The sequence below is a fragment of the Rhincodon typus genome, chromosome 2 (genome assembly GCF_021869965.1).
Source record: "Rhincodon typus isolate 14 chromosome 2, sRhiTyp1.1, whole genome shotgun sequence".
NCBI lineage: Eukaryota > Metazoa > Chordata > Chondrichthyes > Orectolobiformes > Rhincodontidae > Rhincodon > Rhincodon typus.
In genome coordinates, this window is record NC_063333.1 from 136,860,288 (window position 1) to 136,887,656 (window position 27,369).

General features: G+C 40.9%; 1 protein-coding gene across 3 annotated transcripts; it reads right to left on the reverse strand.

Moving 5' to 3' along the window:
* Positions 1-144: 144 nt before the first annotated feature.
* Positions 145-26,473, reverse strand: LOC109921469 (leukocyte elastase inhibitor-like). Of its 3 annotated transcripts, none has more exons than XM_020521502.2 (7): positions 26,379-26,473; positions 22,081-22,259; positions 16,161-16,298; positions 15,168-15,285; positions 13,744-13,886; positions 6,376-6,540; positions 145-2,529 (listed from the first exon to the last, which is right to left on the reverse strand). In XM_020521502.2, exons 1-7 carry the CDS (start codon positions 26,413-26,415, stop codon positions 2,125-2,127), a joined length of 1,185 nt encoding a protein of 394 aa, XP_020377091.1. In that variant the 5' UTR covers positions 26,416-26,473; the 3' UTR covers positions 145-2,124. The 3 variants fall into 3 exon arrangements, with proteins under 3 accessions (XP_020377091.1, XP_020377092.1, XP_048471056.1); XM_020521503.2 differs by lacking the exon at positions 26,379-26,473 and adding an exon at positions 26,249-26,303; XM_048615099.1 differs by lacking the exon at positions 26,379-26,473 and adding an exon at positions 24,722-24,912.
* Positions 26,474-27,369: the final 896 nt, after the last annotated feature.

Consider the following 27,369-nt stretch of genomic DNA (forward strand, 5'->3'; position numbering starts at 1 on the left):
AGTCCAAAAGTAACAATAAAAATGTACAAACAAAAATAGTGACCTCCTTGTTTAAAAGAAAGGCCTTTTAAGATTCTGATTGTGTACTTGCACTGGTTTACTACCTACGTCACATATCGGTGAACAAAAAGAAGAAAGCATGAGGCAGGTTCAAAATGTTTTATTTTGACATCCATTACACTGCATCAGTGATATTTTTTAAAAATTGCAGTCTCCTGTGTATAGGTTTAAGCTTAAAGAACAAAAACAAAGTTGCTGGAAAAGCTCAGCAGGTCTGGCAGCATCTGTGAAGGAGAAAACAGAGTTAACGTTTCGGGTCTGGTGACCCTTCGTCAGAACTGATGGTGCTGGGAAAACGTCAATTTATATGCAGAAAATAGGGAGGTGGGTGGGGTAGGGAGTAAACGATAGGATAGAGCCCAAAGAGAGAGACAAAGGCAGTTAGACAGATAAAGGAGTTGTTAACGATCAGGCTGGGAGGGTGAATAGTTGTTAATGGGGACCGTCAGTGACTCACAACAGGGGGTGTGTAGTGGCAGGCTATGCAGTAACGAGGCCTGGTGTGTGGGGTGGGGCGCTGGGACATGGCAGCGTTAGGCCCTAAAATTATTGAACTCAATAATTGAGTCCAGAGGGCTGCAGGGTCCCTAAGCAGAAAATGAGGTGTTGTTCTTCCAGCTTGCGTTGGGCTTCACTGGAACACTGCAGCAAGCTAGAGACAGAGATGTTGGCCAGGGAGCGGGGTGGTGCATTAAGCTTAAAGACATTGCATGTAGCAAAAACATCATATATTTTGGCCTGAAATGTTTCATTCAGAAGGTTAAATGATTCTTGCAATGAAAGCTCATTCCCTTACATTCGGACATGGCACAGCAAAAGTAATTCATAACGTGGAGCACTCTGATTTTTGGAATTTTTTTAAATGTCTGGACAGAAGCAATCGTACACGTTCTTGGAAGTGTACAAGGCAGATGAGGGAATAGAAAAGGTTAACCCAGGAAACTATTTGCATTTAATATAGTGAGTAGGATATGGGGATGTAGGTACAAACCACGTTATTAAAAAAGGTAAATTATAAGTGATTCACAAACTGAACAGAATTTGAAGCAGACTTCAGACAGTGAAATAAGAAGTCAAATCATTTACAAAATCCATAAGTACTGAAATGGGGTTTGGGTGTGGTCAAGAGACAGTGTATCATGTGCCTGGATGAATGAAGGCACTGTAATTACTGTTGGAAGTAAACAGATGGGGCGACAAAGTTAAAGGATCAACTCCTTATTTTAGTCCTCTTGTTATATCACAAAGACAGATGAAGGGAAAAAGGGCTCCTTTATTCCAAAATGCCTGGACAAATGGCTTACGAAAAGCTTTTATTTACAGCCCTATTTCCTTCACTACCATCAACCCATTGATGTCAGTTTTGGTAAGTGTAATTTGCAACGTAATCCCTCCAAATAAGAATGAGGGGACATCTTATAGAAACATACAAGATTATGAAGGGAATAGATAAGGTGGAGGCAGGGAGGTTGTTTGCGCTAGCAGGTGAAACTAGGACTAGAGGGCATCACCTCAAAATAAAGGGAAGCAGATGTAGGACTGAGGTCAGGAGGAACTTCACCCAAAGGGTTGTGAATCTGTGGAATTCCCTGCCCAGTGAAGCAGTTAAAGCTACCTCGCTGAATGTTTTTAAGGCAAGGCTAGATAAATTTTTGAACAGTAAAGGAATTAAGGGTCATGATGAGTGGGCAGGTAAGTGGAGCGGAGTCTCAAAAAGATCAGCCATGATCTTATTGAATGGCGGGGCAGGCTCGAGGGGCCAGATGGCCTACTCCTGCTCCTGCACCTAGTTCTTATGTTCTTATATTCTCAGGCAAGACCTATTTCTATAATTTCTATTTAGCTACAGAAGTGTTTAAAAAAATTAAAGTACATCTAATAATTAAAAATTATTTTATCCCATTCTATCTATCTCTCCCAGCTAGCATTAATCTGTGCTCCCTTGCGGATCTCTAGATTGTCAAAAGCTTTGGATTTGGAAAACCATTTGCAAGGATGTCATCCAACCAGTCTGAGCATTGTTGGATGGCAATAGCTGCGTGTTGAGGGGGTTCAGTATTTTCTTTAAGGGGAGGACAGCCTTCCAAAGAACAAAATGTTGCGCGTCTTGTTGTGCCTGATGAAGAACAGAAATGGGTGGTCAGCCACAAACTCAAATGGAATCATTGCACAACGCAACATAACGACAGCTGCTGTGGCAGCGGCTGCCTCCGTGCCCTCCTCATTAACTTCTACAAAAGCTTTATGAACAACCTTCGACAAAACCAGATCATTTTTCCCAGTCATTCCAGAGAAGTTAGCTTTTGGAATACTGAAAGCATCTGACATTCCCATTTCTTTAAGTGTTGCTCCAAGGTCATATTTCTCCTCTAGCTTGAATTTTGGCAGCACCACTTTTACTTCCATATTATCCATCTTTTCTGGGTTGGACCAATCCATCAGATTATCAAAAGTGAGTTGACTCTGAAGCTAAAAACAAAAGCAAAAAATCTATATGTTAAAATATCTATGCATGTCAATCTTTATACAGAATGTTGAGAACAAAATGCCCCTATCAACTAATATTCAGAGTGACACCATGTGTCAGTCTTTGTTGCCTGTCATCTGTAACCTTACTTGGGGAATTTAGTCAGTTCATAAAATAGATAGTAAGGTGGGAAAGCACAAGAACAAACCAAGGGAAATAAATTTAAAAGAAAACCGAGATCTGGAACTGCAGTTTCCATCAAGCAAGCAGTCGTCTGGTTTCACTGTTACATGATTGAAGCATCAATGATAATTTGCAAGAGTATGTTTGCAGAAGCCCCTCAGTGTCTCCTCACCCAAACTAACCCCTATCCAAATTACTCATCTCGCAAATGCACTGTACCTTTCATTTCAACCATTCTCTTGCTAGCAAGTTCTACATTTTCACTACTCCTTGGGTGAAGTTTCTGCTGAATTCCCAATAGGACTTTTTTAGCCAACTGTCTTATATCAATGGCTTCTAGTTATGCTCTTCCCCACAAGAGGGAACCATCCTCCTTTTACCCTGTCTATCAAAAACTTTCATAATTTTAAAGACAACCATTAGGTCACCCTTTAGCATCTCCCTTCACCCCTTATCCTCAACTCAAGCCCAGGATAAAAGAACCATGTCAATGATTTCCTGATATATACACCTATGGGTTTCTGACAGAATTCTTGGAAATCTCCTCCTGACCCTCTCCATTCCTACATATCCATTGTATAACATGACAACCAGAATTACATACTTTGTTCTCAAGGTTTGATACCGGTCCAACATAAAACTTCCCCACTTTTCAAATAATCCCTCTAGAAATAAAGGTCAGTTTTGCCTTTCTTGTGGACTGACTTCTGGGGGAGAGACATCAAAGAGGAGTCTGGAGTTCTACGTTTAGCAGCACAATCAATCTTTATTTGGAGATCTTTTATCCGTGGAGCATGGGAGAGGTTCCTGGAAGTGTCCACTGAACACTCCCAGTCATGTACAGCATTACAATAATTACATGCAACATATTTTGCCATGAACCCCACATCTATACATCCAATCCTGTAAACACACGATCAATGATGGACATCTTTATGGACAGCCCTAGGTTCTCCATGATCTCACAATGTTTACCTGATATTGTTACCTTCAAGCCTTGGGATCTCTCAACATACCCCACTAATTTACATTCCAATGTTAACAGTTCTACTCTCTCAGACATTTGCCAGACTTGCTTATCTCGAAGAAATGTTTGAATTCTGTTATTCATTGCTATACTTATTAAATTCTGTTTCTCATCTTATATTTCGTACTACCCTAATCACGGAAGATTCAAAAAGATGCTAATTCTTACTAATTGCTATAAAATTCATTACATCAGTTCTAATATAAAATTAGTTATATATAAAAAGTTATATGGTTACACCCAACGTTAGAATTCTTAAGCCAACAAGATAGGAGTAGCTTCTGTCCCACTTGACCTTGTGAGCTTAGATAAGCACTCACCCTCCACTTTGTAGCTGAAACTATGAATCCTTCTATTCACACGCTGTCTACAAGTGTGCTTTAAACAGGAGATTGCTTTCAGATGAAACTTACCGTCCCTATTCTAAATATTTCTACACTAACTTTTTAAAATTGATAATACAACATCTATTCGAATTCCATTCGTAAGATTGAAACTCAAACACTTTCACAGCTCAATAAGCTTGTCTGAACTTAAGGTTTTACAAAAAAAATTCTCGTTTCCCTTTTACTTTAACATCTGTCTCTGTCCTTCCTCCCTTCATCTTTGAGTCTATGGATTCATTTGAGCTGTCTCCATCATTATTATTTAGGCTTGTTTATTTACGTTAGACCAAAAGACATAGGAGCAGAAATTATGCCATTCGGCCCACCGAGTCTGCTCCGCCATTCAATCATGGCTGATAAGTTCCTTGACCCCATTCTCCTGCTTTCTCCCCATAACCCTCGAACATCTTGATAATCAAGAACCGATCTCTCAATCTTAAACGTACTCAATGACCTGGCCTCCACAGCCTTCTGTGGCAGTGAATTCCATAGATTCACCACTCTCTGGCTGAAGAAGTTTCTCCTTATCTCCGTTCTAGAAAGGTCTTCCCTTTACTCTAAGGCTGTGCCATCAGGTCCTAGACTCTCCTACCAATGGAAGCATCTTCCCAACAACCATTTTGTCCAGGTCATTCAGTATTCTGAAAGTTACAATTCTTCCTTTTAAATTGCAAAGAGTATAGTCCCAGAGTCCTCAAAAGTTCCTCATATGTTAAGTTGTGAAGCTGCCATTGTTCACATTCTCAAAGTCAGTCTGGTGCCCGTGAGAAGTTATCAGTTTTCCCCATTTGTCATTCAGTTCCCCTCTCTGATGAAATGAGACTCCTCTCCTTTATCTATAGCCTTTTGTTTAGCCAAATTCAGCCAAATTTCTTAAGCGTCAGGTGTAGACAGAATTTCTTAATTTCGCAATACTCAATAACCTAAAGAGTCTTTACTATTGTGGGATCATACTTCTGTTTTAATTCTTGCTAAACTACAAAGTTCAGGCTGTCTTTTCTTATTCTCAGAGACATCACTGTCTTCACTTATGATCTCAACCTAATGCTGAATTATAGAAGCTATTTCTGACACTACCATTTAAAATGGTCCAATTTCCATTGTAGCTTATTTTACACTGAGGAATCTGCAAGATATTTTACTGTCTTGTGTTCCTTGATTAATGTAATTGGTACCACAAACCAAACACCTTGCTTTTTTTTTTAAATTCACTGATAGGATGTGAGCGATGCTGACTGGACCAACATTTCTTGCCCATCCTAGTTGCTCTGGAGAATGTGGTGGTGAGCTGCCTTCTGGAACTACTGCAGTCCCCTTGGTGTAGGTACAACTGCGACAAGGTTGGACTGTACTTTTAGCCTAATAATGAACGTAAATATTACCGAGAGAAATATGTCAATCATCAAACTAAAGGTGAAGGTTTCCCTTAGATGTTGTCATAGATTCTGCATACTTGTCCTGGAGGGTATTTTTAAAAATCATTTTAAGCACTGGAGTGAAAATCTCCAGTGTAATACAGACTCTTGTCAAGCTGCAGACATTTTATTCTCATGAATTATTCCCAACGCGTTGCATTCCTCGCTCTAGAGAAATGGAGGGAAACATTCAGATTCAAAATGACATTTTTGATAGATGGTCAGCCATTTACTTATTGGTTGTTGGCAAAAATGCTGTACACGAAGACTGGTGAAATTCTGCTCTTGTATTATAACAAGTCAGGCTTGTTCATACCAGAACCAGCTAGCAATTTGCCCAAATGCTGGATGGATTTAAATGCACGCACATCACGTCTGCAAAGTCAAGCTTCCCTTTTCACAAATAATTCAGTCAATGTATTTTAAACTCAATCATAAACTATTGAACAGATTCGCTTAATAAAAAGCGAAATGCTGCAGATGCTGGAAATCTGAAACTAACACAGGAAGCACAGCAGGTCTGGCAGCAAATGAGGAGGGAGCATTAACATTCAGAGTCCGATTATGACTTCTTCAGAACTAACTGGACTTGAAAGGTTGACTGTTTCTATTGCCACAGACAGTGCCAGACTTGCTGAGTTTCACCTACAGATTCCTTGTCTGCATTTTACTCCCATTTACTCATGAGATTTATATTCATTGTTTGGATTCATTTTTGGGTGAGACATGCTGAATTAATCTTTTTCTACCCACCCCTACCTCCCCTCCCCCCCCTTAATGGTTTGGTTTCCTTGGAATAACTTGAAGCATTGTTTCATGTTAAAGCTTACAACTTACGTTTTCCAGTCCACTGAAGTTGTCATCAATATCTGGCAACAGGATGATCATACTCAGCTCATTCTGAACATAGGGGAGCTCAAGTATCTTAAGTTTAAATTCATGAATGTATGCCATGTTAAACTTGGCTTTTTGCCACATCATTTGCACTGGTTTTGTTTCATTCTGCAAGTAAACAGAGATTATTAGTGAAACTAGACAGCACCATTTATCCAGAATGGAAAATAATTCCAAGGGCAGGAGGTTTCAAAATGAAGCTTCCTTTCACAAAGCAACAATCTGTTCAGAGAGCTTTCAGATATTGATCACTTCTTGATGTCAGTGTGGTATATAGCCCCCACGATCTCTGCTTCATCTGAAGTTGCACAAGCCCATAGAAATTGGCAGCTTCAGGAGCAAACAGGCCACACACAAACAAAATGCTCCCTTTAAAAATGTACAGCCGCGTGCAAGTATTGAAGAGAACATACAATCTAACAAGCTGGCCACATTCACCAAAGAGAAATTAGAGAGAACATCTGCTATGGTACAAGACGAAAATAAGACAGTAAGATGTAGGAGCAGAAGTCTATTTGGCCCATCGAGCCCACTATACCATTCAATGAGATCATGGCTGATGTGATAATCCTCAACTCCACTTTCCTGCCTTCTCCCCATGACCCATGAGTCCCTTTTGATTAGAAATCTCAGTGACAAATATAATCAACAACACAACCAAGCCAGCCCTCTGTGGTTAAGTATTCCACAGATTCACCACCCTGCGAGCTGTCACCTGACTGGAGCCTTCAACAGTTTTAGCAAGACCTCCCTATTTTTATAAAAATTGAAAGAACTGCAGATGCTGGAAATCAAAAAACAGAAATTGCTGGAAAAGCTCAGCAGATTTGGCAGCATCTGGCTTCTGAGAAAGGGTCACTGGACTTGAAACATTAACTCTGATTTCTCTCCACAGATGATGCCAGATCTGCTGAGTTTTTCCAGCAATTTCTGTTTTTGTCCTGATTTTTATACACCATTCCCTTTGAAATACAGGCTAACATTCCTTAGTTTGCCAATCTAACATTTACCTTCCCTATAACCTTCTGAACTCAGACATTAGCTTTGAGATTCATGCATTCGGTCCCCCTAATTCGTCTGTCACAGATTTCTGCAGTCTTTCCTCAAGTAAATAACATTCAATTCTTCCTTTCTTTCTCACATTTTATTCCATCTGCCAAGTATTTTCCCACTCACTTAGCTGGCCTACATCACTCTGTAGATTCAGATCATCCTCACCATTTTCCTTCCCACCTAATTTTGTCATCTGCAAACTTGGCGAAGGTCCACTCTCTTTCCTCATCCACGAGAGTAATTAATGCAAAGTAACTGTGGTCTGAGCACTCACCCCTGTGGCACTCCACTAGGTTCAGGTTGCCATCCTGAAAATACCATCTTTATCCCAACTCTGCCTTCTATTAAATAGCGAATCCTCTATCTGTTATAGCATACGCCTCCAACACCATGGTCTCTTATCTGAAGTAGCCTTATGTGTAGTACCTTATTAAATGTCTTTTGAAAATCCAAATATATTACATCAAATGGTTCCCCCTTATCCATCTTGCTTGTTACCTCTTCAAAAGAACTAACAAATCTGTCGAGATTGATTTCCCCTTCATGAAGCCACGTTGTCTCAGCTTGATTATGTTATATGCTGCTAAATCTCTATTTCGTCCTTTACAGGATATAACATTTTCCCAATAATACATGTTAAGCGAACTGGCCTAAGTCGCCTGTTTTTTGATTTCTTCCCCTTACAAATAAATTTTGCTAACCTGCCTCCCCCCCCTCCCTCCCCCCAACACAAATGTAGTATTTTTGGTATGCTGTTTGTGTCCTCTACAGTGAAGAATAATGCAAAGTATTTGTTCAACTCCTTTGCCATTTCCTGGCTGCCCAGTATTTCTCTAAGAGTCCTGTTGCCTCTTTTCTTTTTATATATTTAAGGAAGCTCTTACTGTCTGTTTTTTATGTTACTTGCTAATTGACCCTTAATTTAATTTCTCATCTTTTCAAAGTACAAAAAGACTTTCCCAATCCTCCGATTTACCATTGACCTTTACCACAATGTATGTTTTTCAATTTGATTTGATACAGTCTTCTACTTTCCTGGTTAATCATGGTCAATTCATCCCCTTCCTAGAATCTTTCTTTCCCACTGGGGTATATCTTTGCTAAGAGTCATTTTTTTTTTTTGGAAAACACATCTCCCATTGTTCATCAACTGCATCTTCGGCTAAACTCAGCCAGCCCATTCCAGCCAACTCATACAACTATAGTGTCATAGAGCTATATGGCATGGAAACAGACCATTTGGTCCAACATGTCCATCCCAACCAGATATCCTAAATTAATCTAATTCCATTTGCCAGCATTTGACCCTTATCCCTCTAAACCCTTCCTATTCAGATATCCATCCAGATGCCTCTTGAATTTTGTAATTGTACCAGCCTCCACCACTTCCTCTGGCAGTACATTCCATGCAAACACCACCCTCCGAGTGAAATCGTTGTCTCGCGGATCCCTTTTAAATCTTTCCCCTCTCACCTTAAAGCTATGCCCTCTAGTTTTGCACTCCCCCACCACTATTTACCCTATCCATGCCCCTCACGATTTTATAAACTTCTAAAGGTCACCCCTCAGCCTCCAATGCTCCAAGGAAAATAGCCCCAGGCTTTTCAGCCTCTCCCTATAGCTCAAACCCTTTAACTCTGGCAACATCTTTGTAAATCTTTTCTGAACCCTTTCAAGTTTCACAACATCCTTCCTATAGCACGGAGACCAGAATTGTCTGCAGTATTCCAAAAGTAGCCTAACCAATGTCCTGTACAGCCACATGACTTCCCAACTCCTATCAACAATGCACTGACCAATCAAGGCAAGTATACCAAATGCCTTCTTCACTATCCTATCTACCTGCGATTCCACTTTCAAGGAACTATGAACCTGTACTCCAAGGTCTCTTTGTTCACCAACACTCCCCAGGGCCTTACCATTAAGTATATAAGTCCTGCCCTAATTTGCCTTTCCAAATGTAGCATCTCATGTTTATCTAAATTAAACTCAATCTGCCACTACTCAGCCCATTGGCCCATTTGATCAAGATCCCATTGTACTCTGAGGTAACTTTCATCACTGTCCACTACACTTCCAATTTTGGTGTCATCTACAAACTTACTAATGATACCTCCTACGTTCACATCCAAATCATTTATATAAACGACAAAAAGCAGTGGACCCAGCACCGATCCTTGTGGCACACTGCTGGTCTCAGGCCTCCAGTCTGGAAAGCAACCCTCCACCACCACCTTCTGTCTTCTACCTTCAAGCCAATTCTGTATCCAAATGGCCACTTTTCCCTGTATTCCATGTGATCTAACCTTGCTAACCAGTCTACCTTGAGAAACCTTGTTGAACTCTTTACTGAAGCCCATAGAGATCACTTCCACCACTCTGCCCTCAATCCTCTGAATTTTTTTGAAGAAATAATGAAATCAAGTTAGTGAGACATGATTTCCCACATACAAAGCCATGTTGACTATCCCTAATCAGTCCTTGCCTTTCCAAATACATACAAATCCTGTCCCTCAGGATTCCCTCCAACAACCTGCCCACCACTGATGTCAGGCTCAGTGGTCTACAATTTCTTGTCCTTTCCTTACCACCTTCCTTAAATAGTGGCACCACGTTAGCCAATCTCCAGTCTTCCGGCACCTCACCCATGGCCATCGATGATACAAATATCTCAGCAAGGGGCCCAGAAATCATTTCCCTAGCTTCCAACAGAGTTTTAGTTTACACCCGATCAGGTCGCAGGGATTTGTCCACTTTTATGTGTTTTAAGAAGTCCAGCATCTCCTCCTCTGTAATATGGACATTTTACAAGATGTTGTTATTTATTTTCCCTTGTTCTGTATCTTCCATATCCTTCTCTATAGTAAACACTGTTGCAACCTGTCCTCATTCCCATTAATTACCTTTATTTAAGTTTCACATAGTTGTTTCTGATCCAAGTTTCTCCCTCTCAAACTGAATGCTAAATTCTACTATACTGCGGTCACTATTTTTAAGAAGATCTTTTATTTTGAAATTAATTAAACCTACCTCATTACACATCACCAGCTCAAAAGTATCCCAATTTCTGACTTAAACAACATCATATTAGTCTAAGGAACTATCCCAAATATACTGTGAACTCTCTCTCATGGAAACCTCTGCCAATTTGATATTCCTACTTTACAAGAAGATTAAAGTCACCTATAATTAATCTATTGCCTCCTTTATATCTGCTCATTTTAGGATTTATTTGCTTTTACAGAACAGCTACTGCGAGGGGGCCTCTAGATTACTCAGTGTCTTCTTCCCCTTGTTACCTATTATCTCCATCCATATGGTTTCTACATTATCATTTCCAAGATCATTTCTTGCCAGTATACTAATTATATTGCTTGCTAACAAAGCCAACCCACCACTCTTCCCTTCCTGCCTCTGTCCTTTTGAAAGGTCACTTACACCAAAGTATTTAGCTTTGAACTCCTTGGAACCATGTCGCCCTACTCAGTATATCATATTCATAAACTTCTATTGTGCTATTAATTCATTTATTTTGAGATTTTAAAATATCAAAGTTCAGACCAATTTAAAGCTAGAATAAGGACCAATATTCTATTACTCTAGATTTTTCTGTACTTGTCCATTACATTTCGAGAACCAACATTCTCTTTACCTCTGCTGTTTCCAGGTACTCTCCATTTCAAAACATACTCGGTTTTTTGGTCCAAGATGGATGATCTGACTTGTATTCAAATCCATCTAACACAGTTTTTCTCCATTTAGTTTGATCTGTTATTTTATGATCTGTATTTATTCTAGTTATTGTACAGCCTTATTGTTGTGATATTTGTAAACTCTAACTCTTTATTGCACTTTCAAAGTCATTAAATCAATAGGTGGTGAATACGTGATTCCACACAAACACCACCAGCCACTTCCTTCCAATTGGCCCACATACTCAATAATTCAGGGTAAAATGTGGATGTCAGTGCTGCTGAGTTATATTCAACGGGGGAACAACGATAGCCTGGGATGCACAAAGAGGACAGATTTAAAGAAATACAGATTTTGAAAAGATGGCAGGCTATTGGATAAAGATGGAAAGAAAGGGGTGAGGCTTCCGAATAATTTTAAAACTATTTTTCAAAATAAGGGCATAGTTGGAGCAGGGGGCCAATGTCGGTCAGCAAGCACAAGGGTGCCAGGTAAATGACTTGGAGAGAGATGGCATCCAGATAGCAGAACCTTGGATTAGCTCAAACTTCAGCAATCACTAAAAAGCTCACATCAAATATGAACGGTAATGAGGAAAGTTAGACGGATTTGCAACAGTGTAATGCCAGAGGACTGAAAATCCATTCATTCTGTAATGCTGCTAGCTGCTAAACCATTATTCCAGAAGTCTAACTTTAGATATCATCGATGAGCAAAAATTTAAATAAATTTTGTGAAGGCCACTTTCTCCCAAGTTTGCATCACAGCATGAAATAAAGTCATCATGCTGCATTTACTCCAGCAGAGTTAGTGTGAAAGGCTCCGTGTCAAATTTTATTTTAATAACATTCCTTCTGTGTTCCTTTAAATCTGGCCTCTTTGTACCAGGCTATTGTTGTTCCCCCGTTGAATATAACTCAGCAGCACTGACATCCACATTTTACCCCTGACTTATTGAGTATCTGGGCCAATTGGAAGGAAGTGGCTGGTGGTGTTTGTGTGGAATCAAGTATTCAACATGCATTTGGACACTGTTTTGGAAAGGTGCTTGGAAGTTGTCATAATGAACTCTCTGTATATATTTACCAAGTATCATAACGTTAAGTTTTGCTCAGGTTATTTTGAAGCAGCAAGTTAGACCTTGCAATCCTTTCCCTCACTAAAAATAACATGGCACTTTGTGGATGTGCTGGAAACATAAATTCAGGGGCTTAACAGGGTAGAATGTTTGAGGAGGTTTCCATTCACGGGTGAAACCTATAACTAGGGCCAAATTGTAAAAATAAGGGAGCTCCCATTTAAGATGAGGGTAGAAGAGGAATCTCAGCATCTTATGAAATAGAAACACTTGAATCTCTAAAGGAAGCAGTTACCCTCCAAGGTTGTACAGGCATAATCACCTCGTGGGGTTACCCACACCAAATTAGAATAGTTAGGTGATTATGTTTGTGCTGGTCAAAAACAATGGGCCAAAAGGCCTTTTTTCTGTGTTGTAGATCTCTAGGACTCAAAAAGGGACTGCAGTGATTCAAGGTGGTAGCTCACCACAAACTTTTCCAGAGTAGCTGGAGATGGACAATAAATGCTGGCCCAGCCAGTATTGCCCACATCTCATGAGTGAATTTAATCAAAAAGGGCTATAGGAAGGATGTTGTGAAACTTGAAAGGATTCAGAAAAGATTTACATGGATGTTGCCAGGACAGGAGAGTTTGAGCTATAGGGAGAGGCGGAATAGGTTGGGGCTGTTTTCCTTGGATCATCGGAGGCTGAAGGATTACCTTATTGGATGATGTTTATAAAATCATGAGGGGCATGGATAGGATGAATGGCCAAGGTCTTTACCCCAGGGTAGCAGGGTCCAAAACTAAATGGCATAGGTTTAAGGTAAGAGATGAAAGATTTCAAAGGGACCTAAGGCAAATTTTCACACAGAGAGTGGTGTGTGTGTATGGAATGAGCTGCCACAGGAAGTTGTAGAGATTGGTACAATTACAACATTTCAAAAGGTATCTGGACGGGTAAAAGAAAAGGAAAGGGTTAAGAGGGATATGGGCCAAATGCTAGCAAATGGAACTAGATTAATTTAGGATGTCTGGTTGGCATGGACAAGTTGGACCGAATGGTCTGTTTCCATGCTGTACAACTCTGATTCTATGATTGCTTGGTTTTGGAATTTTCTTCCACAGACAGCAGTGGCAGCTGGCTCATTAGTTAGGCTGAGTTAGAAGATTTATGATTGATGATGATTTAGTGGTGGAAGGAGGAACACAGATAGGAGCAAGCAGTCAAGGCTACAATCAGGTCAGAAGTGATTGTGTTAAGTGGCAGAACAAACTCGAGGGCTGAATGGCCTCTTCTTATTTCTTATGTTAACTGTATAAAATTGCATCGTTCGCACTGGCCCAGCTAAGGGTGGCATATACAGTTAGGTACATTTACATCATGAAGGAGAGGAACTTAAGTTATATTCAGCACAAGAGCAACATTCTTCAGGGCTTCCAATTCAAGTTTTAGCTGACCAAGCAGTGGATAAGCCACTATTCAAACTTTCTCTCCCATTTTACCTGGTTTATTCGGAATTGTCCTTCTTGTGTGTTTTTTTCATCAAATTTTCGTTCCCAGTTTCCTTTAAAATAAATGGCATTCACGAGGACAAGCCTTGTGTACTCGTCAATAATGCGTTCCCTTAACAAATTCGTGATCTTGCCTGGACGATATTGGAAAAAGAAACACAATTACAGGTGAAGGATCAAATGAAGAGAAAAAAAAGGCCAAGACCACAAGAAATGGCGAACTAAAGTCTTATATCTTGCAAAGTGTAGGACATAGTGACTGGGCATCCCGAAACCAGACACTTGATACATTTCCAATTGATGCCTTCCAATGGTGGCTGTGACTGCATTTCAAATGAGACCTTTTTGGGAAGCATTAGCCATTCGAAATATCTATCATTACCATTACTGTTCATGCAAGATGGTAACAAGGGTTTCACGGACACAAAACAAAATGGGACTCCAAGCCACATGGAGATATCAGGTCAGACATAATGAGATAAATTTGAAGGAATGCTTTTCAAAAAAAAAAAAAAAAAAAAAAGGAATGAGAGGTGGAGAGGCTATCCCAGAGATTAGATCCCAAGCAACTGAGGCACAACCACCACTGGTGGAATGATTGAGATCAGTGACATTCAAGAGACCAGATTTAGAGGAGCACAGATCTCTCAAGAGAGGTTGTGTGGCAGGAAGGTCATAGGGGTAAATAAAGACAAGATCATGGAAGGAATTGAAAACAAGCATAATTTTTGTTTAAAGAAAACAGAGATTGGCTCCCAGTCAAACAATATAAATCAACAAGCACCTGGACAATGTGGGAACTGGATGCATGTTATGGACCTCCTCAAGATTACAGGTGTACCAGACAGACTGCGTGTTGGCAGTCAAAAGTCTGGAAGCAGCAAAAGCTTAAATAAGGGCTTCAACAAGTTAACTGAGACATGGATGAAGTTATGGAGTTGGAAATTAAGTGCCCTTAGCAACGATACTGAATGTGGCAGCAAGTTTGAAAACAGCCTGGTTTAAATTGCAGATGGTTGAGTGAATTTAACAAAAAAAAAACAACACAGAAGTGACAGCTGGTTAATTGAACTTATTCGAAGCTGTGTTAGAGAGATTTATGATTGATGGTGATTCAGTTGGTGAAGAGGGCATGTAGAAGTGGAAAAGTGGAACATGCAATAAAGGCTACAATCAGATCAGAAATTATCTTAATGAATGGCAGAACAGACTTGAGGACCATATGGTAGCAAGGGAAAGAGGTTGGGAGCAGGGAGTGAAAAATAATAGTTTAGTCTTCCAATATTTAAAAATAGAGAAGATTCCCGTTTATCAGGAAACAATCTATTATGTTAACATGGGGAAGCAAAGTGGCAAGGTAGAGCTGGAAAGACTTTCCATTTCTTCATTTGGATGAATTACTCCACAGCACTTGCCTTCAGTTTGTGCTTCAGTCCAGGAGTTGATCTGTTGTCTGACTTCTTCAGCTGCATTAACAAAATCCACAGCGGCTAATTCTGCCCCGTAATATTTACGAGTAGATGCAAGGAAATTCTGGAGAATTAACAGGCAACACATCAAAGATAACTAGTTTGCTAATATTCCACTGCACGAACGTTAATTTTACAAGTGGAACAAAGTAACAGTGCAGTTTTAGGGGAGGGGTGGAGCAAGGGAAGGAGATGGACAAATACATTTCTGCCAGCCCCCAGCCCACCCCCATCCCAGGCAAGCGATGTTCATGGTTTACTGCACACAAATCACAAACTTCAGCTTTACACAAAAGACCATGTTGAAATGTTGGGCAAGTCACCAAAGTGCTTACCAACTCCACAGAAGACCAAATGAATGCGGATTGACAAGGTAATAATTAGTGTGCAGGTACAGTTTAGAGTAATCAGTCACTTCCCAAAGTAATTCAAGGTTGGAGAGTTAATCTTATGCAGGAAAAAACACCCTAGTTTCTTAATATTTTTTATACTTTTATCCATCAGCACATTAAAGTGACAACAGCATTTTAATACTGCTGGAGAAAGAGAAATACATGAAACATCAGTAACATCATTAATCAAGATAACACACAAGAACACCAAATATCCAAGAGAGCTAACAAAGCAGAGAAAGGAATGCTGGTTGGTTGGTAAGTCAACCAAAACAGAGCAGGCTGTTTGGCCATGCTAAGGAAAAGACAACATTCACAAGTCCATTTGCAACCAAGTTTCAAAAAGACAATAAATCAGAATCAGGAACTTAATTGGACTCTCCTTTGCAAAGTCCAAGGACTAAAAAGTAAGTGTGTGACTCCTAATAACACTGCCCTGATCTGCTCATTGAAAATAAAAACTACCAAGCTTGGTATTTTATTGGTCTGTGCAATTCTGTCCTATTGGACTTGATGCACCAGCTGAGTTTTACCCCAACCAGTTTACCGAAAGAAAGTTGTGGCTCTTCTCTCCATAGAGGCGATTGGCTAGCTTCAACACATAGTTTTCATTCGGCTTGTGGATTGCAGCTTGAAGTTTCTGAAATTCAGAATGAAGGTCTTGTACCTTGTCAAAAGCAAGTACCTGAAAGAGAGTGAGAGAGAGAAAGATGCAACAAAAAGATTTAGAAACTAACCTAAATTTGACACAGAGAATTCCAGTTGTAAACTGGGGAAACCAGACCAGCTCTTTTGGGAAATTATACCAAAAGGACACCAAGTTGGCACCAATTGGTTTCTTGTTCAACAAACAACTTCTGCATCATTTTGTTTCAATTTTTTTTTGATATATAAACACGCTCATTCTTCTGCTAATTGGTTTGGACAGAGGTCCTGTATATCACAAGGTTTCTTATGTTATATTAAGTGTAGTTAAATCTGACTTTGAGAGACATGCTAATATGACAGGAAGTATTGCAGCGTCATATGATCTTGCTCTCCGAAAAAAGACTGAAAGAGTATTGTGGCCACTTGAAAAGGTAATAGAGGGGTAGGGGCGGACACTGGACTGCTGGAAAATGAGGCTTGTGAAGTAGCAATAGGGAACAAAGAAATGCCAGAGGAACTGAATTTTTTTTTTCTTTATTTCATGTACGGGATGAGGGCATCGTTGGCTAGACAGCATTTATTGCCTATCTCTAATTGCCCAGAGGGCAGTTGAGAGTCAACCACATTGCTGTGGGTCTGGAGTCACATGTAGGCCAGACCAGGTAAGGATGTCCTTCCTTGAAAAGGACATTACTGAACCAGACGGGTTTTTCCAACAATCGGCAATGGATTCATGGTCATTATTAGATTCTTAAATACAGATATTTTCCTCAATTCAGATTCCACCATCTGACATGGCAGGATTTGAATCTGGGACCCCAGAATGTTTGCCGGGTCTCTGGATTAACAGTCCAGCGATACTATCGCTAGGCCATTGCCTTCCCCACCACCTTATGCACTGAAGACTGTCAGTCTTCATGGAGGAAGACATCGGTAGCATACTGGAAATTCAAGAGAGTCGGGGGTAAAGGTGAGCATAGTGGCCGTTGCTAAGGAGAATTTTCTGGTGAAGCTGAAAGGTCTGAAGGTGGTTAAATCACCCAGATCAGATGGTCTACACTCCTGGATCCAAAGGTGATAACTGAGGAGGTTGTGGAGGCATTTCAGAATCATTCTAGTTAGGGAGGGTTCCAGAGGACTATGAAACGGCTAATGTAACATCCCTGTTAAAGAAAGGAGGGAGGCAGAGGATGGGAAACTTATAGCTGGTTAGCATGACCTCAGGTAAGATTTTAGAGTTCTTTATGAAGTATGAGGTTTTGGAGTACTTGAAAGTGCATAGTAAAACAGGGCTGAGTCAGCACGGCTTTATCAAGGGGAGGTCATTCATAACAAATCTGTTAGAGTTTTTTAAGAAAGTAATGAGCAAGTTAGACAAAGGGAACCCAGCAGACATGATCCATTTGGGTCAGAAGGCCTTGGACTAGGTGCCACACAGGAGGCTGCTCCTAACACCATGGGCTCTTATTTAGCAAGGTACTGGCATGGATAGACGATTGGCTGACTGGCAGAAGGCGGAAAGTGGGGATAAAAGGGTCTTATTCAGGATGGCAGCCAGTGACTAGTGGAGTTTGGCAGGCGTGCATATTGGAACCGCAACTATTCATGTTAGGTATTAATGATATGGATGAAGGAAGCAAGGGTATTGTTGCTAAGTTTGCAGATGACACAAAGATAGGTGGAGGGACAGGTAGTGTTGAGGAAGTGGGGAGGCTGAAGAAGGACTCAGACACGTTAGGAGGGTGGATGGAGAAGTGGCAGATGGAATATGATATGGGAAAGTGTCAGGTTAAGCATTTTGATAGGAAGAAGCAGCATAGACTATTTTCTCAGAGATAGTAGGAACTGCCGATGCTGAAGAATCTGGGATAACAAGGTGTAGAGCTGGATGAACACAACAGGCCAGGCAGCATCAGCGGTGCAGGAAAGCTGACGTTTTGGGTCTGGACCCTTCTTCAGATTTTCTATTTTTTTTACTGAAGATTGGGGTGGGGGCAGTAAGGAGTAAATAATGGGTGGAGATAGAGTCCAAAAGAGGGAGAGGAGAATAGGTGGACATACAGAGGAGTGGATAACAATCAGCCTGGAAGAATGAATAGCTACTAATGGGGACCATTCGTCACGAACAATGGGGTGTGTGTAATAGCAGACCATGTAATAATAAGACCCAGTGGGGGTTGGGGTAAGGACATGGGGCAAAGTGCCTCAAGACCTAAAATTGTTGAACTCTATACTGAGTCCAGAAGGCTGTAGAGTTCCCAAGCGGAAAATAAGGTGCTGTTCGTCCAGCTTACGCGGAGCGGTGCTGCAGCACTGCAGCAAGCCTGAGACAGAGACATTGGCCAGGGAACAGGGTGGTGTATTGAAGTGGCAGGCAACTGGAAGTTCAGGGTCTTTTTTGCAGGCAGAATGTAACAGTTCTGTGAAGTGGTCACCCAGTCTACACTTCATTTCCTCAATGTAGAAGAGACCACATTGTGAGCAGCGAATGCAGGAGACAAGATTTTTTGTGAAGTGCAGGTGAAGTGCTGCTTCACCTGGAAGGTGTGTTTGGCCCCTTGGATACTGAGGAGGGAGAAGTAAACAGGCAGGTGTTACACAGTCTGCGGTTGCAGGGTAAAGTGCCATGGGGCTGTGGCAGTGGTGGTGGTGGCAGGGCTAGGGTTGTTGGAGTGAAGGAGGAGTGTAGCAGGATGTCCCGGAGGGACGGTCCTTATGGAAGACTGACAGGGGAGGTGAGGGGATTATATGTCTGATGGTGGCATCCTGCTGGAGGTGGCAGAAATGGTAGCTAATAATCCTCTGGATGTGGATGCTGGTGGGATGATAGGTGAGAACAAGGGGGACCCTATCACTTGTTGTGGGAGGGAAGAGAGGGGGTGAGGGCTGAAGTGCAGGAGCTGTGTCAGATCCAACTAAGGGCTCCATCAAGCACTGTGCTGGAGAATCCTCAGTTGAGGAATGTGGCGGACATTTTGGAGGCCCTCTTGATGAATTTGGCATCATGAGAACCGGTGCAGAGGAACCGAGAAAATGGAATAGAGTCTTTACAGAGAGCAGAATGTCAGGACGTATAGTCAAGGTAACTGTGGAAGTTGGTTGATTTGTAGTGGAGCCTGGTGGTCAGCCTATCGCCAGAAATGAAAACAGAGATAGACCAGGCGAAGGTGACAGTGGGGTTGCTACACAAGTTGGAGAGGTAGACTGTAGGGGTGTGGAAGCTGGCCCTTTTGCTTTCAGGTGTAAATTCAAAAGAAAAAGCAGATAAACAAGGTTCTCAAGGTGTATAAGTGATTGAGGCAACTACAAACCCCACACCCCTGCCTAGATTTTAAATAGAGTGTTACAAATGGAGATAGAGAGGCTGATCACAAGCCATAAAATGGGCCAGATGTCCTATCCTGCTTCTTACACAAATGCACTGGACACCAGAAAAGGACCAGAGACATCACTGCACTGTTGCCCAGCAGGGAGCTCAAGATTAGTCTGTCCTGACTGTAGTATCAGCAACAGCAAGGCAACAGGTTGCATTTCATCACATCAGAAATTGCAAAATTTTAGGCTATTACTTTGATAGTTCCTATGTTGCTACAGCAGGCCAAGCAGCTTATCTGGACAGCAACTACGATTCAGATCTGTGGTCATTTGTTTACTTCCACAATTAAAAATTGCAATACAAAATCAATACAAATTCCATATTTGGAATTTATAAATGGAATGCATTATTTAACTAACAGATAGGGAGGCAGCATGTGCCTATGTTTTTGAACAGCATAATGCAATTGAGTTATTATGCTGAATTCACATTTGTTTTTAGCTTTGAAAATGCTGTTCTAAAGACTGCAATCCAGAGTTGGCACTCATCACAAAGCATTTAATTCATTTTATGTGCCAAGCCCATATTAGATCATGTGTTAAAAGCTGCTGTTATTCTAAATGACTGCATTTGCTGATTACACAGAAACTCATCTTCCATTAATCAACCCAGTTAGGCAGTTCCAAAGGTTGTTGAAAGATAAAGAAATACTCAAGATCAAAAAAAACATCATTACAGTTTAAAATTGTCAAACTTTAATTTTTTTAAAAAAGCACTATTTTTGTTGCCATGGGTTAAGACTGCACATCACACTGTGGAAAATTGTTTTTTTTTTGTTACAATGTGACTCAAACTGTGTGACCAAAAAGAAACAATTTTAACTAAAGCCATCCACACAAAGGTGAATTTTTTAAAAAAAGCTCTTTCTGTTGAATAATCAGCTTTGTCATTGCAATCTATTGCTCAAACAGACCGCATGGTAAGATTGTGCTCCATTCTTAACTTCGCTTATGACAAATTTCAGTAGATTAGTTTATCTGATCACTGATATTACATTTACTTGGACAATGACAGCTGTTCTCTGAAGGCCTTAGCCTGGCAAAAGATCCTAAGACACATTACATTTTTAAAACACAAACAACTTCTACCCCCTCTCCATTCCTGTGAGTTTCTTAAAAGTATTTTTTTCAGCTAATATCAGCACAGTAAAGTTACAATGATCTTATGGCAATCAGTCAGGTTCAGAGGAGAAGGTTTCATCAACTTCAGAATTAATTTACATCAAAATTAAAGCATTACACTGAATGAACATTCCTCCTGTTTCTTATTTCCTGCTAATTCTAGACGGCTGCCTTACTTAGTTTTCTGTCCTGTCCTATTTGTAAACACACTATTTTTATATTAGAAACCATCAATCTATGCAACTAACCATCACCTCTTGAAGAAAACTGTACAGGTTCACCGTTCAATGGAGCTAATGATCTTCTGAAATACAACTTCTTACAACCAGGCCACTGACTTCTCCTTTGCTGACAAAAAAGAAGCCAGGAGGGAGACAGGGGTAGAAAAAAAGACAGGTGCATTGTAATCATCTGAAATGCATTGTCTGAAAGGGCAGTGGAATCAAATTCAACAGCAACTTTAAGAAGACAGCTGTATGGATAAATTATTTTTAAAAATGGACTACAGGACGTGCTGGGGAGTGGCACCAAAAGGTGCTTCTTTTAAACAGCTGGCATAGCCAAGATAGCCCAAACAGTCTCTGCTCATGCAGGCTCATTCTCTATGATTCTATAACTGCTACCAAAGTCACAGATGGAGAGAGAAAACAGATGAGTGCAGCAATGTGATAAAAGATAGAATCACTTGCTACAACCAGCATTTATTTCTTATTTGTTTTTCATAGTTAAGCATATTGTCTGTTCAGTTTAGAAGTCCAAAAGGGGAATAAATAGGTGCAGACAAGATTTGTAATTACAATATAAAAATGTATGGACCTACATATCAGGAAAGGATGAACAGATTGGCTCAGTATTCTCTTTGTGCTGGAAGAGTGCATGCAAGTGGAAGAATGACTTGTCATGAGTTATTTACAATTATGAATGTTTTTGATTGAATGGACACACAGATAACATGTCTATCTTGAGGGGAAGAGCAGGACTAGAGGCCACCTGTTGAGACACAGTCACCCAGCAACCCAAAAAGGAACTCAGAAAATGTAATGTATTCCCCTAAGAGTGGTGAGAAATGGAACTCACTACCAAAGGAAGTGGCCGAGTTGACGAATCTAAAAGCATTTAAGAGAAAGCTACACCATCATTTGAAGGAAATGGAAATAGAGGGGATACAAGGATAGATTCAAATGAAGAAAGATCGAAGGAGGCTCAAATGGAGCATGAGCATTGACAATGGTCTGATTGGGTCAACTGGTCTGTTTCTGCACCAGGTATCCTCTACCAATAAAAGCATACCTTTAATATTGCAATTATCATGATACACCCACCTCAGCCATCTGAGTGGCCGTGTTTCCTTTAGCACCAAGATACACCATGGCCAGTGCAGCTGATATACTCAATGGAGATACAAAGATATTGCCATCTTTGTTAATTTTATCCAACTGTTTGAAGAGATCAAGAGCAAACTTGGCATTTGAAGCACTCAGAAGATCCATTCCTGATGTATCTAGAGGAGGAGAAAAGAAAAACATTGAATTGCAGTTTGTTCTGCTTCACCTTCCAGGCAGCATCAGAAAAGACACTTTGTCAAAATGTCAGTCATTTGGGATTTGCTCGAGTTCCAAGGGGTAGGGAAAGCTTTAATTTTTTAAATTGCAAAAATATGCTTTATTCATTAAAAAAGTCATTGTTAAAGTACATATAAACGTTCTAAATCATATCTGTACAATCTTTGCAGAAGAAAAAAACTGCATTGGAATTTTGACACTTCTCAGAGCTTCTCTACAATTGCAAAATACAAAGGCATTTCCTACTTAAAGCAACTAATTATCTATGTCCACCAAGAGGGCCTGACAACTGAACAGACCTCGGTTGTGGTTTGGCAGAAAGACCTTAGACCGTGGTCTTTCTCCACTGTGCCCTGGCAGCAGTTGCCCCAAGCTTTAGTGAGTCCCTCGGCACATAGTCCTGGGCCTTGGAACGTGCCAGCCTGCAACACTCAGTTGAGGTCAATGTGTCATACTGGAAGACCAATGGGTTTGGGCAAACAAAAGAGTGTCTTTCACTGAATTGATGGTCTTCCAGGCACTTTCGACATTTGCCTTGGTGTGTGTCCTGGGAAACAGCAAAGTCCTCTGTCATGGAGCTGCTCGGGTCGAACCTTGACAAAAACTGATGCATCTCTCTTTAGATCATCTTTGCAAAGGCACATTCCAGAAGGAGATATGTGACAGTCTTGTCTACAGCTCAGCTACTTCAAGGGCAGTGTGCTGTGGCGCACACAGAGACTGGGCATGCATGACGGACCTAACGGTTAGTTGGTGCTTGTTAGAATGTTCTGGTGATGAGGCATTCTGCCAAATGACTGACAGTCTGCTCAGGGAATCAGGGATCCACCCTCTCCTTTTCTCACAGGGCTTTAAGGACATTATGTGCTAACCACTTCCTGAAGGACTGACGGTCAAAGATGCTTCTCTTTGCAAATTTTTCCACGAGGGACAAGTGACATGGAACAGTCCAAATACTTAGGAGCATTCTGCGTAAACGAGGCTCAACCCATCCTTTGCAATATCACGGACAGGTAGAACCTCAGTACACAGTGACACTTGGTATTTGTGCTCAGTGCTTGCTGAGTAGATAGGTTGATTAAATTCTGAGCTAACAGTCTATTTTTTGCAGGGGAGGGGGGGCAGGTGGAAGCGACTGTGGGAAGCATCGTAATGTTTCAGGAGCAGTGTTCCAGTTTTGCATTATAATGGAGTGACAACAGATTTCAGAAGCAAAGAGAGTGGCCAGAAATTTCACCAAATGTAATACCTTAGTAATCTCAAAATCACGATGTCTGCAATTATTACATTAGCACGTACATTAACACGTTCTTGAAACACAATTTCCTTGAAAGTGTGTATTGCTTCATGCAGAACGAAAAAAAAAAATCACTAAAACCTGAAAGAGTTGGTTGTACATGCACCAGCCCTTCAATTAAAATGGCAGTCATTGCAAATTTCCTGGACTTGAGATAACTTTCTCACTTTTTGCAGGAATACTGTCAAAATTCCAGTTGGCTCAGGCTCTAGTTTCCATTGTTTTCCTGGCCAACCTCCGACACTGAACCCTAGGCAAATTTGAACTAACTCACAACTCTGCTGTCCAAATCCTCACTCACACAGAGTCCCCCATCATCCCAGATCTCACTGGCTTATAATGATCGGAAAGGGCTGACCACCAGTCTCCACTACAAATCAACCGACTTCCACAGTTACCCTAAATACATTCGAGGGTGAGTTAGACCTATTTTTGATCGATGAGGGAATCAAGAATTATGCGGCAAGTAGCAAAATGGAGTGGAGGCCACAAGTAGATCAACTTCAATCTGAGTGAACGATGGACTTGAGGGGCCAAGTGGCCTACTTCAAATCCAATTTACATCATGTTCCAATAGCACCTCCATGTTAAAATTCTCCTCTTTGTCTTCTAACCATTACTTTCTCAAGTGTAATTAGGGATGGGCAATAAATACTGGCCAAGCCAGTGACACCCACATCCTGCAAAAGAATCCTTCCATAAATTCCTTCCATGACCTCACCCCTCCTTATTTAAATTCATTCTTCCCACAGTTCTGCAACCTTCAGATTTCTGCACTCCTCCAATTTTAATTGTCTTATCTCTGATGGTTCTCAACACCACCTCCTTAAAATCCTACTTCTGACTGCCTGTTTTAATACTGTGTGTGATTGGTGCCAAAATTTCTTTGAGTACGCTTTGCAAAGATGCATGGGACTGAAAGATAAATACAAAATTATTATCCCACTGCACACAACATTATGGTGACCATACCAAATGATCAGCAAGGATAAAGGATTAATGCATTTACCTGTGACTAAGTAACATTAATCAGTAAAATCATTTAATTGCACTTGCAGGCTAAGAATGCACGACACACTTATTTTCAATACTGACAACACATACTTTTGAAGGTATAAACTGAAGACCGGATTTATAGGACGATCACAGAACTTGGATGTCAAAATGCCACTGCAGCTGCAGAATTAGCACAGGGTTGAAAGAAATCCTTCTGAACGTTCTGTTTTTCTCCTGTCCTCACTGCAGCACATTCAAATCAGCTTTCCAGTGAAACTTAACTTACGATAAAGGTCACTATTACAGCAATATACTATATTGTTACAGAAAAAAAAAAATCAACAAGGGCATTCCAAACTCAACAACTGCAATGAAATTAATACTGTATGACTATTGTTCATACAATGCCTGATTCACAACCATTGAAGTTCAACCATTCTGATGACACTATATTCCCCCATTCCTCAAACTGTTTTCAAAGGTTAGTTGAGCCTTGACCTTAGTGTCAAATAACAGAAACAGACCCTTTCGCCAACTCGTATGCGCCGACCAGACATCCCAATCTCACCTAGTCCCATTTACTGGCATTTGGCCCATATCCCTCTAAACCCTTCCTATTCATATACCCATCCAAATGCCTTTTAAATGTTATAATTGTACCAGCCTCCACCACTTCGTCTGGCAGCTCATTTCTCACACCCACCACCCTCTGCTTTAATTAGTGTTTTATGACTATGGTGCAAATGAAAGCTTAATCAGCATCGTTTTGGAGAAAGATTTCAGGAATTTTACATTCCAACGTATCACACAAGCACACACAAAGTGATTTTGTGAACAATTAAGAGCACAAGCCGATTTCTCCTCATGTAACAGATTACTGCAAATAAAACAACTTTACTTATACTATGCATAATTATGGTAGAGAAGGTTATTCTGGGCTTGTATAATAATAAATGTAAGAATTCTCAATTAAAACTGGACCCAACTGGAAATAAACAGTGGTTAGTATCCCAGCGCAAGGCAGGTTGACTGATTAAGCTTGAGGGATGCTAAAGGTTTCAATGTAAAGTGTTCAGAAATGGCTTTTCAGCTCGAATCAACAGGTGGTATAGGCGTTAGATCATTCCAGAGAATTAATAAAGAACACTACAGCCAAACCCAGCCACGGTTCCCTTTCACTCAATGAGTCGGCATTGAAGCATTCAAAAAGCTAGGAAAATGAATCACAGTCGCGGGTGTGGTTATGTTGTTTTAAGATTACAGGAGGCGGAGCAGTTATGGGTCAGATGACTGAACCATTCATTGTCGAGGCCTGGCCTAACAAGCTAGAGAAACCCCAGCGCACCTAACATTTTTAACTCCCTGAATTCGATCGAGCTGTAAGAACCAGGTTAACAAATATCATAGAATAACTTAAACTATCACAGACTACATCCAATTATGGCAGCAACAGCCAAACCAAAAAGAGGGAGAGAAATGTTCAGGAAACAGCTTTTAGCTTGTTTCTGCCTTCTCAATGCACATAACGCCAGCTGAAGATCGGCTTTGGCGATGGTTGAACGCTATCCCCTCCCGCTCGGTCTGTCGAACAGCAGAAGTTCCTCTTTGCTGAAGCGCAGCAGCGGACAGACCCACCCGAGTAGCGACTGAGCCAGTGAGAGCCGCAGTGCTCGGGTTCACTGAGTGCTGTTGCTGAGTTGTGACAGAGGACAGCGCTAGCGAAACAGCAACAGTATAAATACCAGCTGATGGTAAGCATACTCACTACGGCGTGACTGGCAGCACAACGAACACTCGAGCATAACATCAGCCCGGCCACGGTCCCTCCTATTTTATTAAGTCCAGTTAGCTGACGAGGCGGGTCCTGACAGCCTTGGCACATGACGGTGTGGATGGGAGGGGTGAAGTTCAAACCTTTACGCTCCTTCCTTTTCAACACTGTTCCACCTCAATGCTCCATTGGAATCGCTTTCCAGAAACACAAATCGCTGGCGAAGTTCAGCAAGGTCTGGCTGGGTCAGTAGGGAGAAAGCGGAGTTAACATTTCGAGTCCGGTGCCTCCTGTTCTTACTCGGAAGCAAAATCGGAAATGTCGAGTTTTCGCAGCAATAACTGGTTTTTGTTTCTGATTTCCAGCATCTTGCGGTTCTTTGTTCTATTCTTATTCTCTACCTTAACAAGAGCCCATTGAGATCCCAGCTGTCAACTTTTAAAAAAAAACCGAAAAGAAAACTGCGGTAGCTGTTAAATCAGAAACAAAAAGAGAAATTGCTGGAAAAGCTGAGCAGGTCTGGCAGCATCTGTGGAGACTAAACAGAGTTAACGTTTCAGTTCTAGTGACCCTTCCACAGAACTGCATTTTAATATTGTTTTTAATCAACCTCTTCAGTTTCCTGATGGTGGTTAATAGATGAACAAAATATCACAGGTGATTTTGGTGACTGGAAGAAAAAAACTGTTTAGTTGTGTTTAAGAATGCTTTTGGATACAGAGGGAAAAAATAACCTCTTCAGTCCCAGGAGGCTTGGGTTCAAGCCCCACTTTCTCCAGAGGTGCATCATAATATCTCTGAACAGGCTGATTAGGAAGAAAAATCTACAAGATTCTCGGGGGAAACAAACACAAGAAACTGTGGATGCTGCAAATCTGAAACAGAAATTTCAGGGGGAAATTCAGCAGGTCTCGCACAATCTGTTGAGAGAAAACAGTCCAGTGATCTTTCTTCAGAACCGAACCTGCTAAGACTCTTAGGGAAA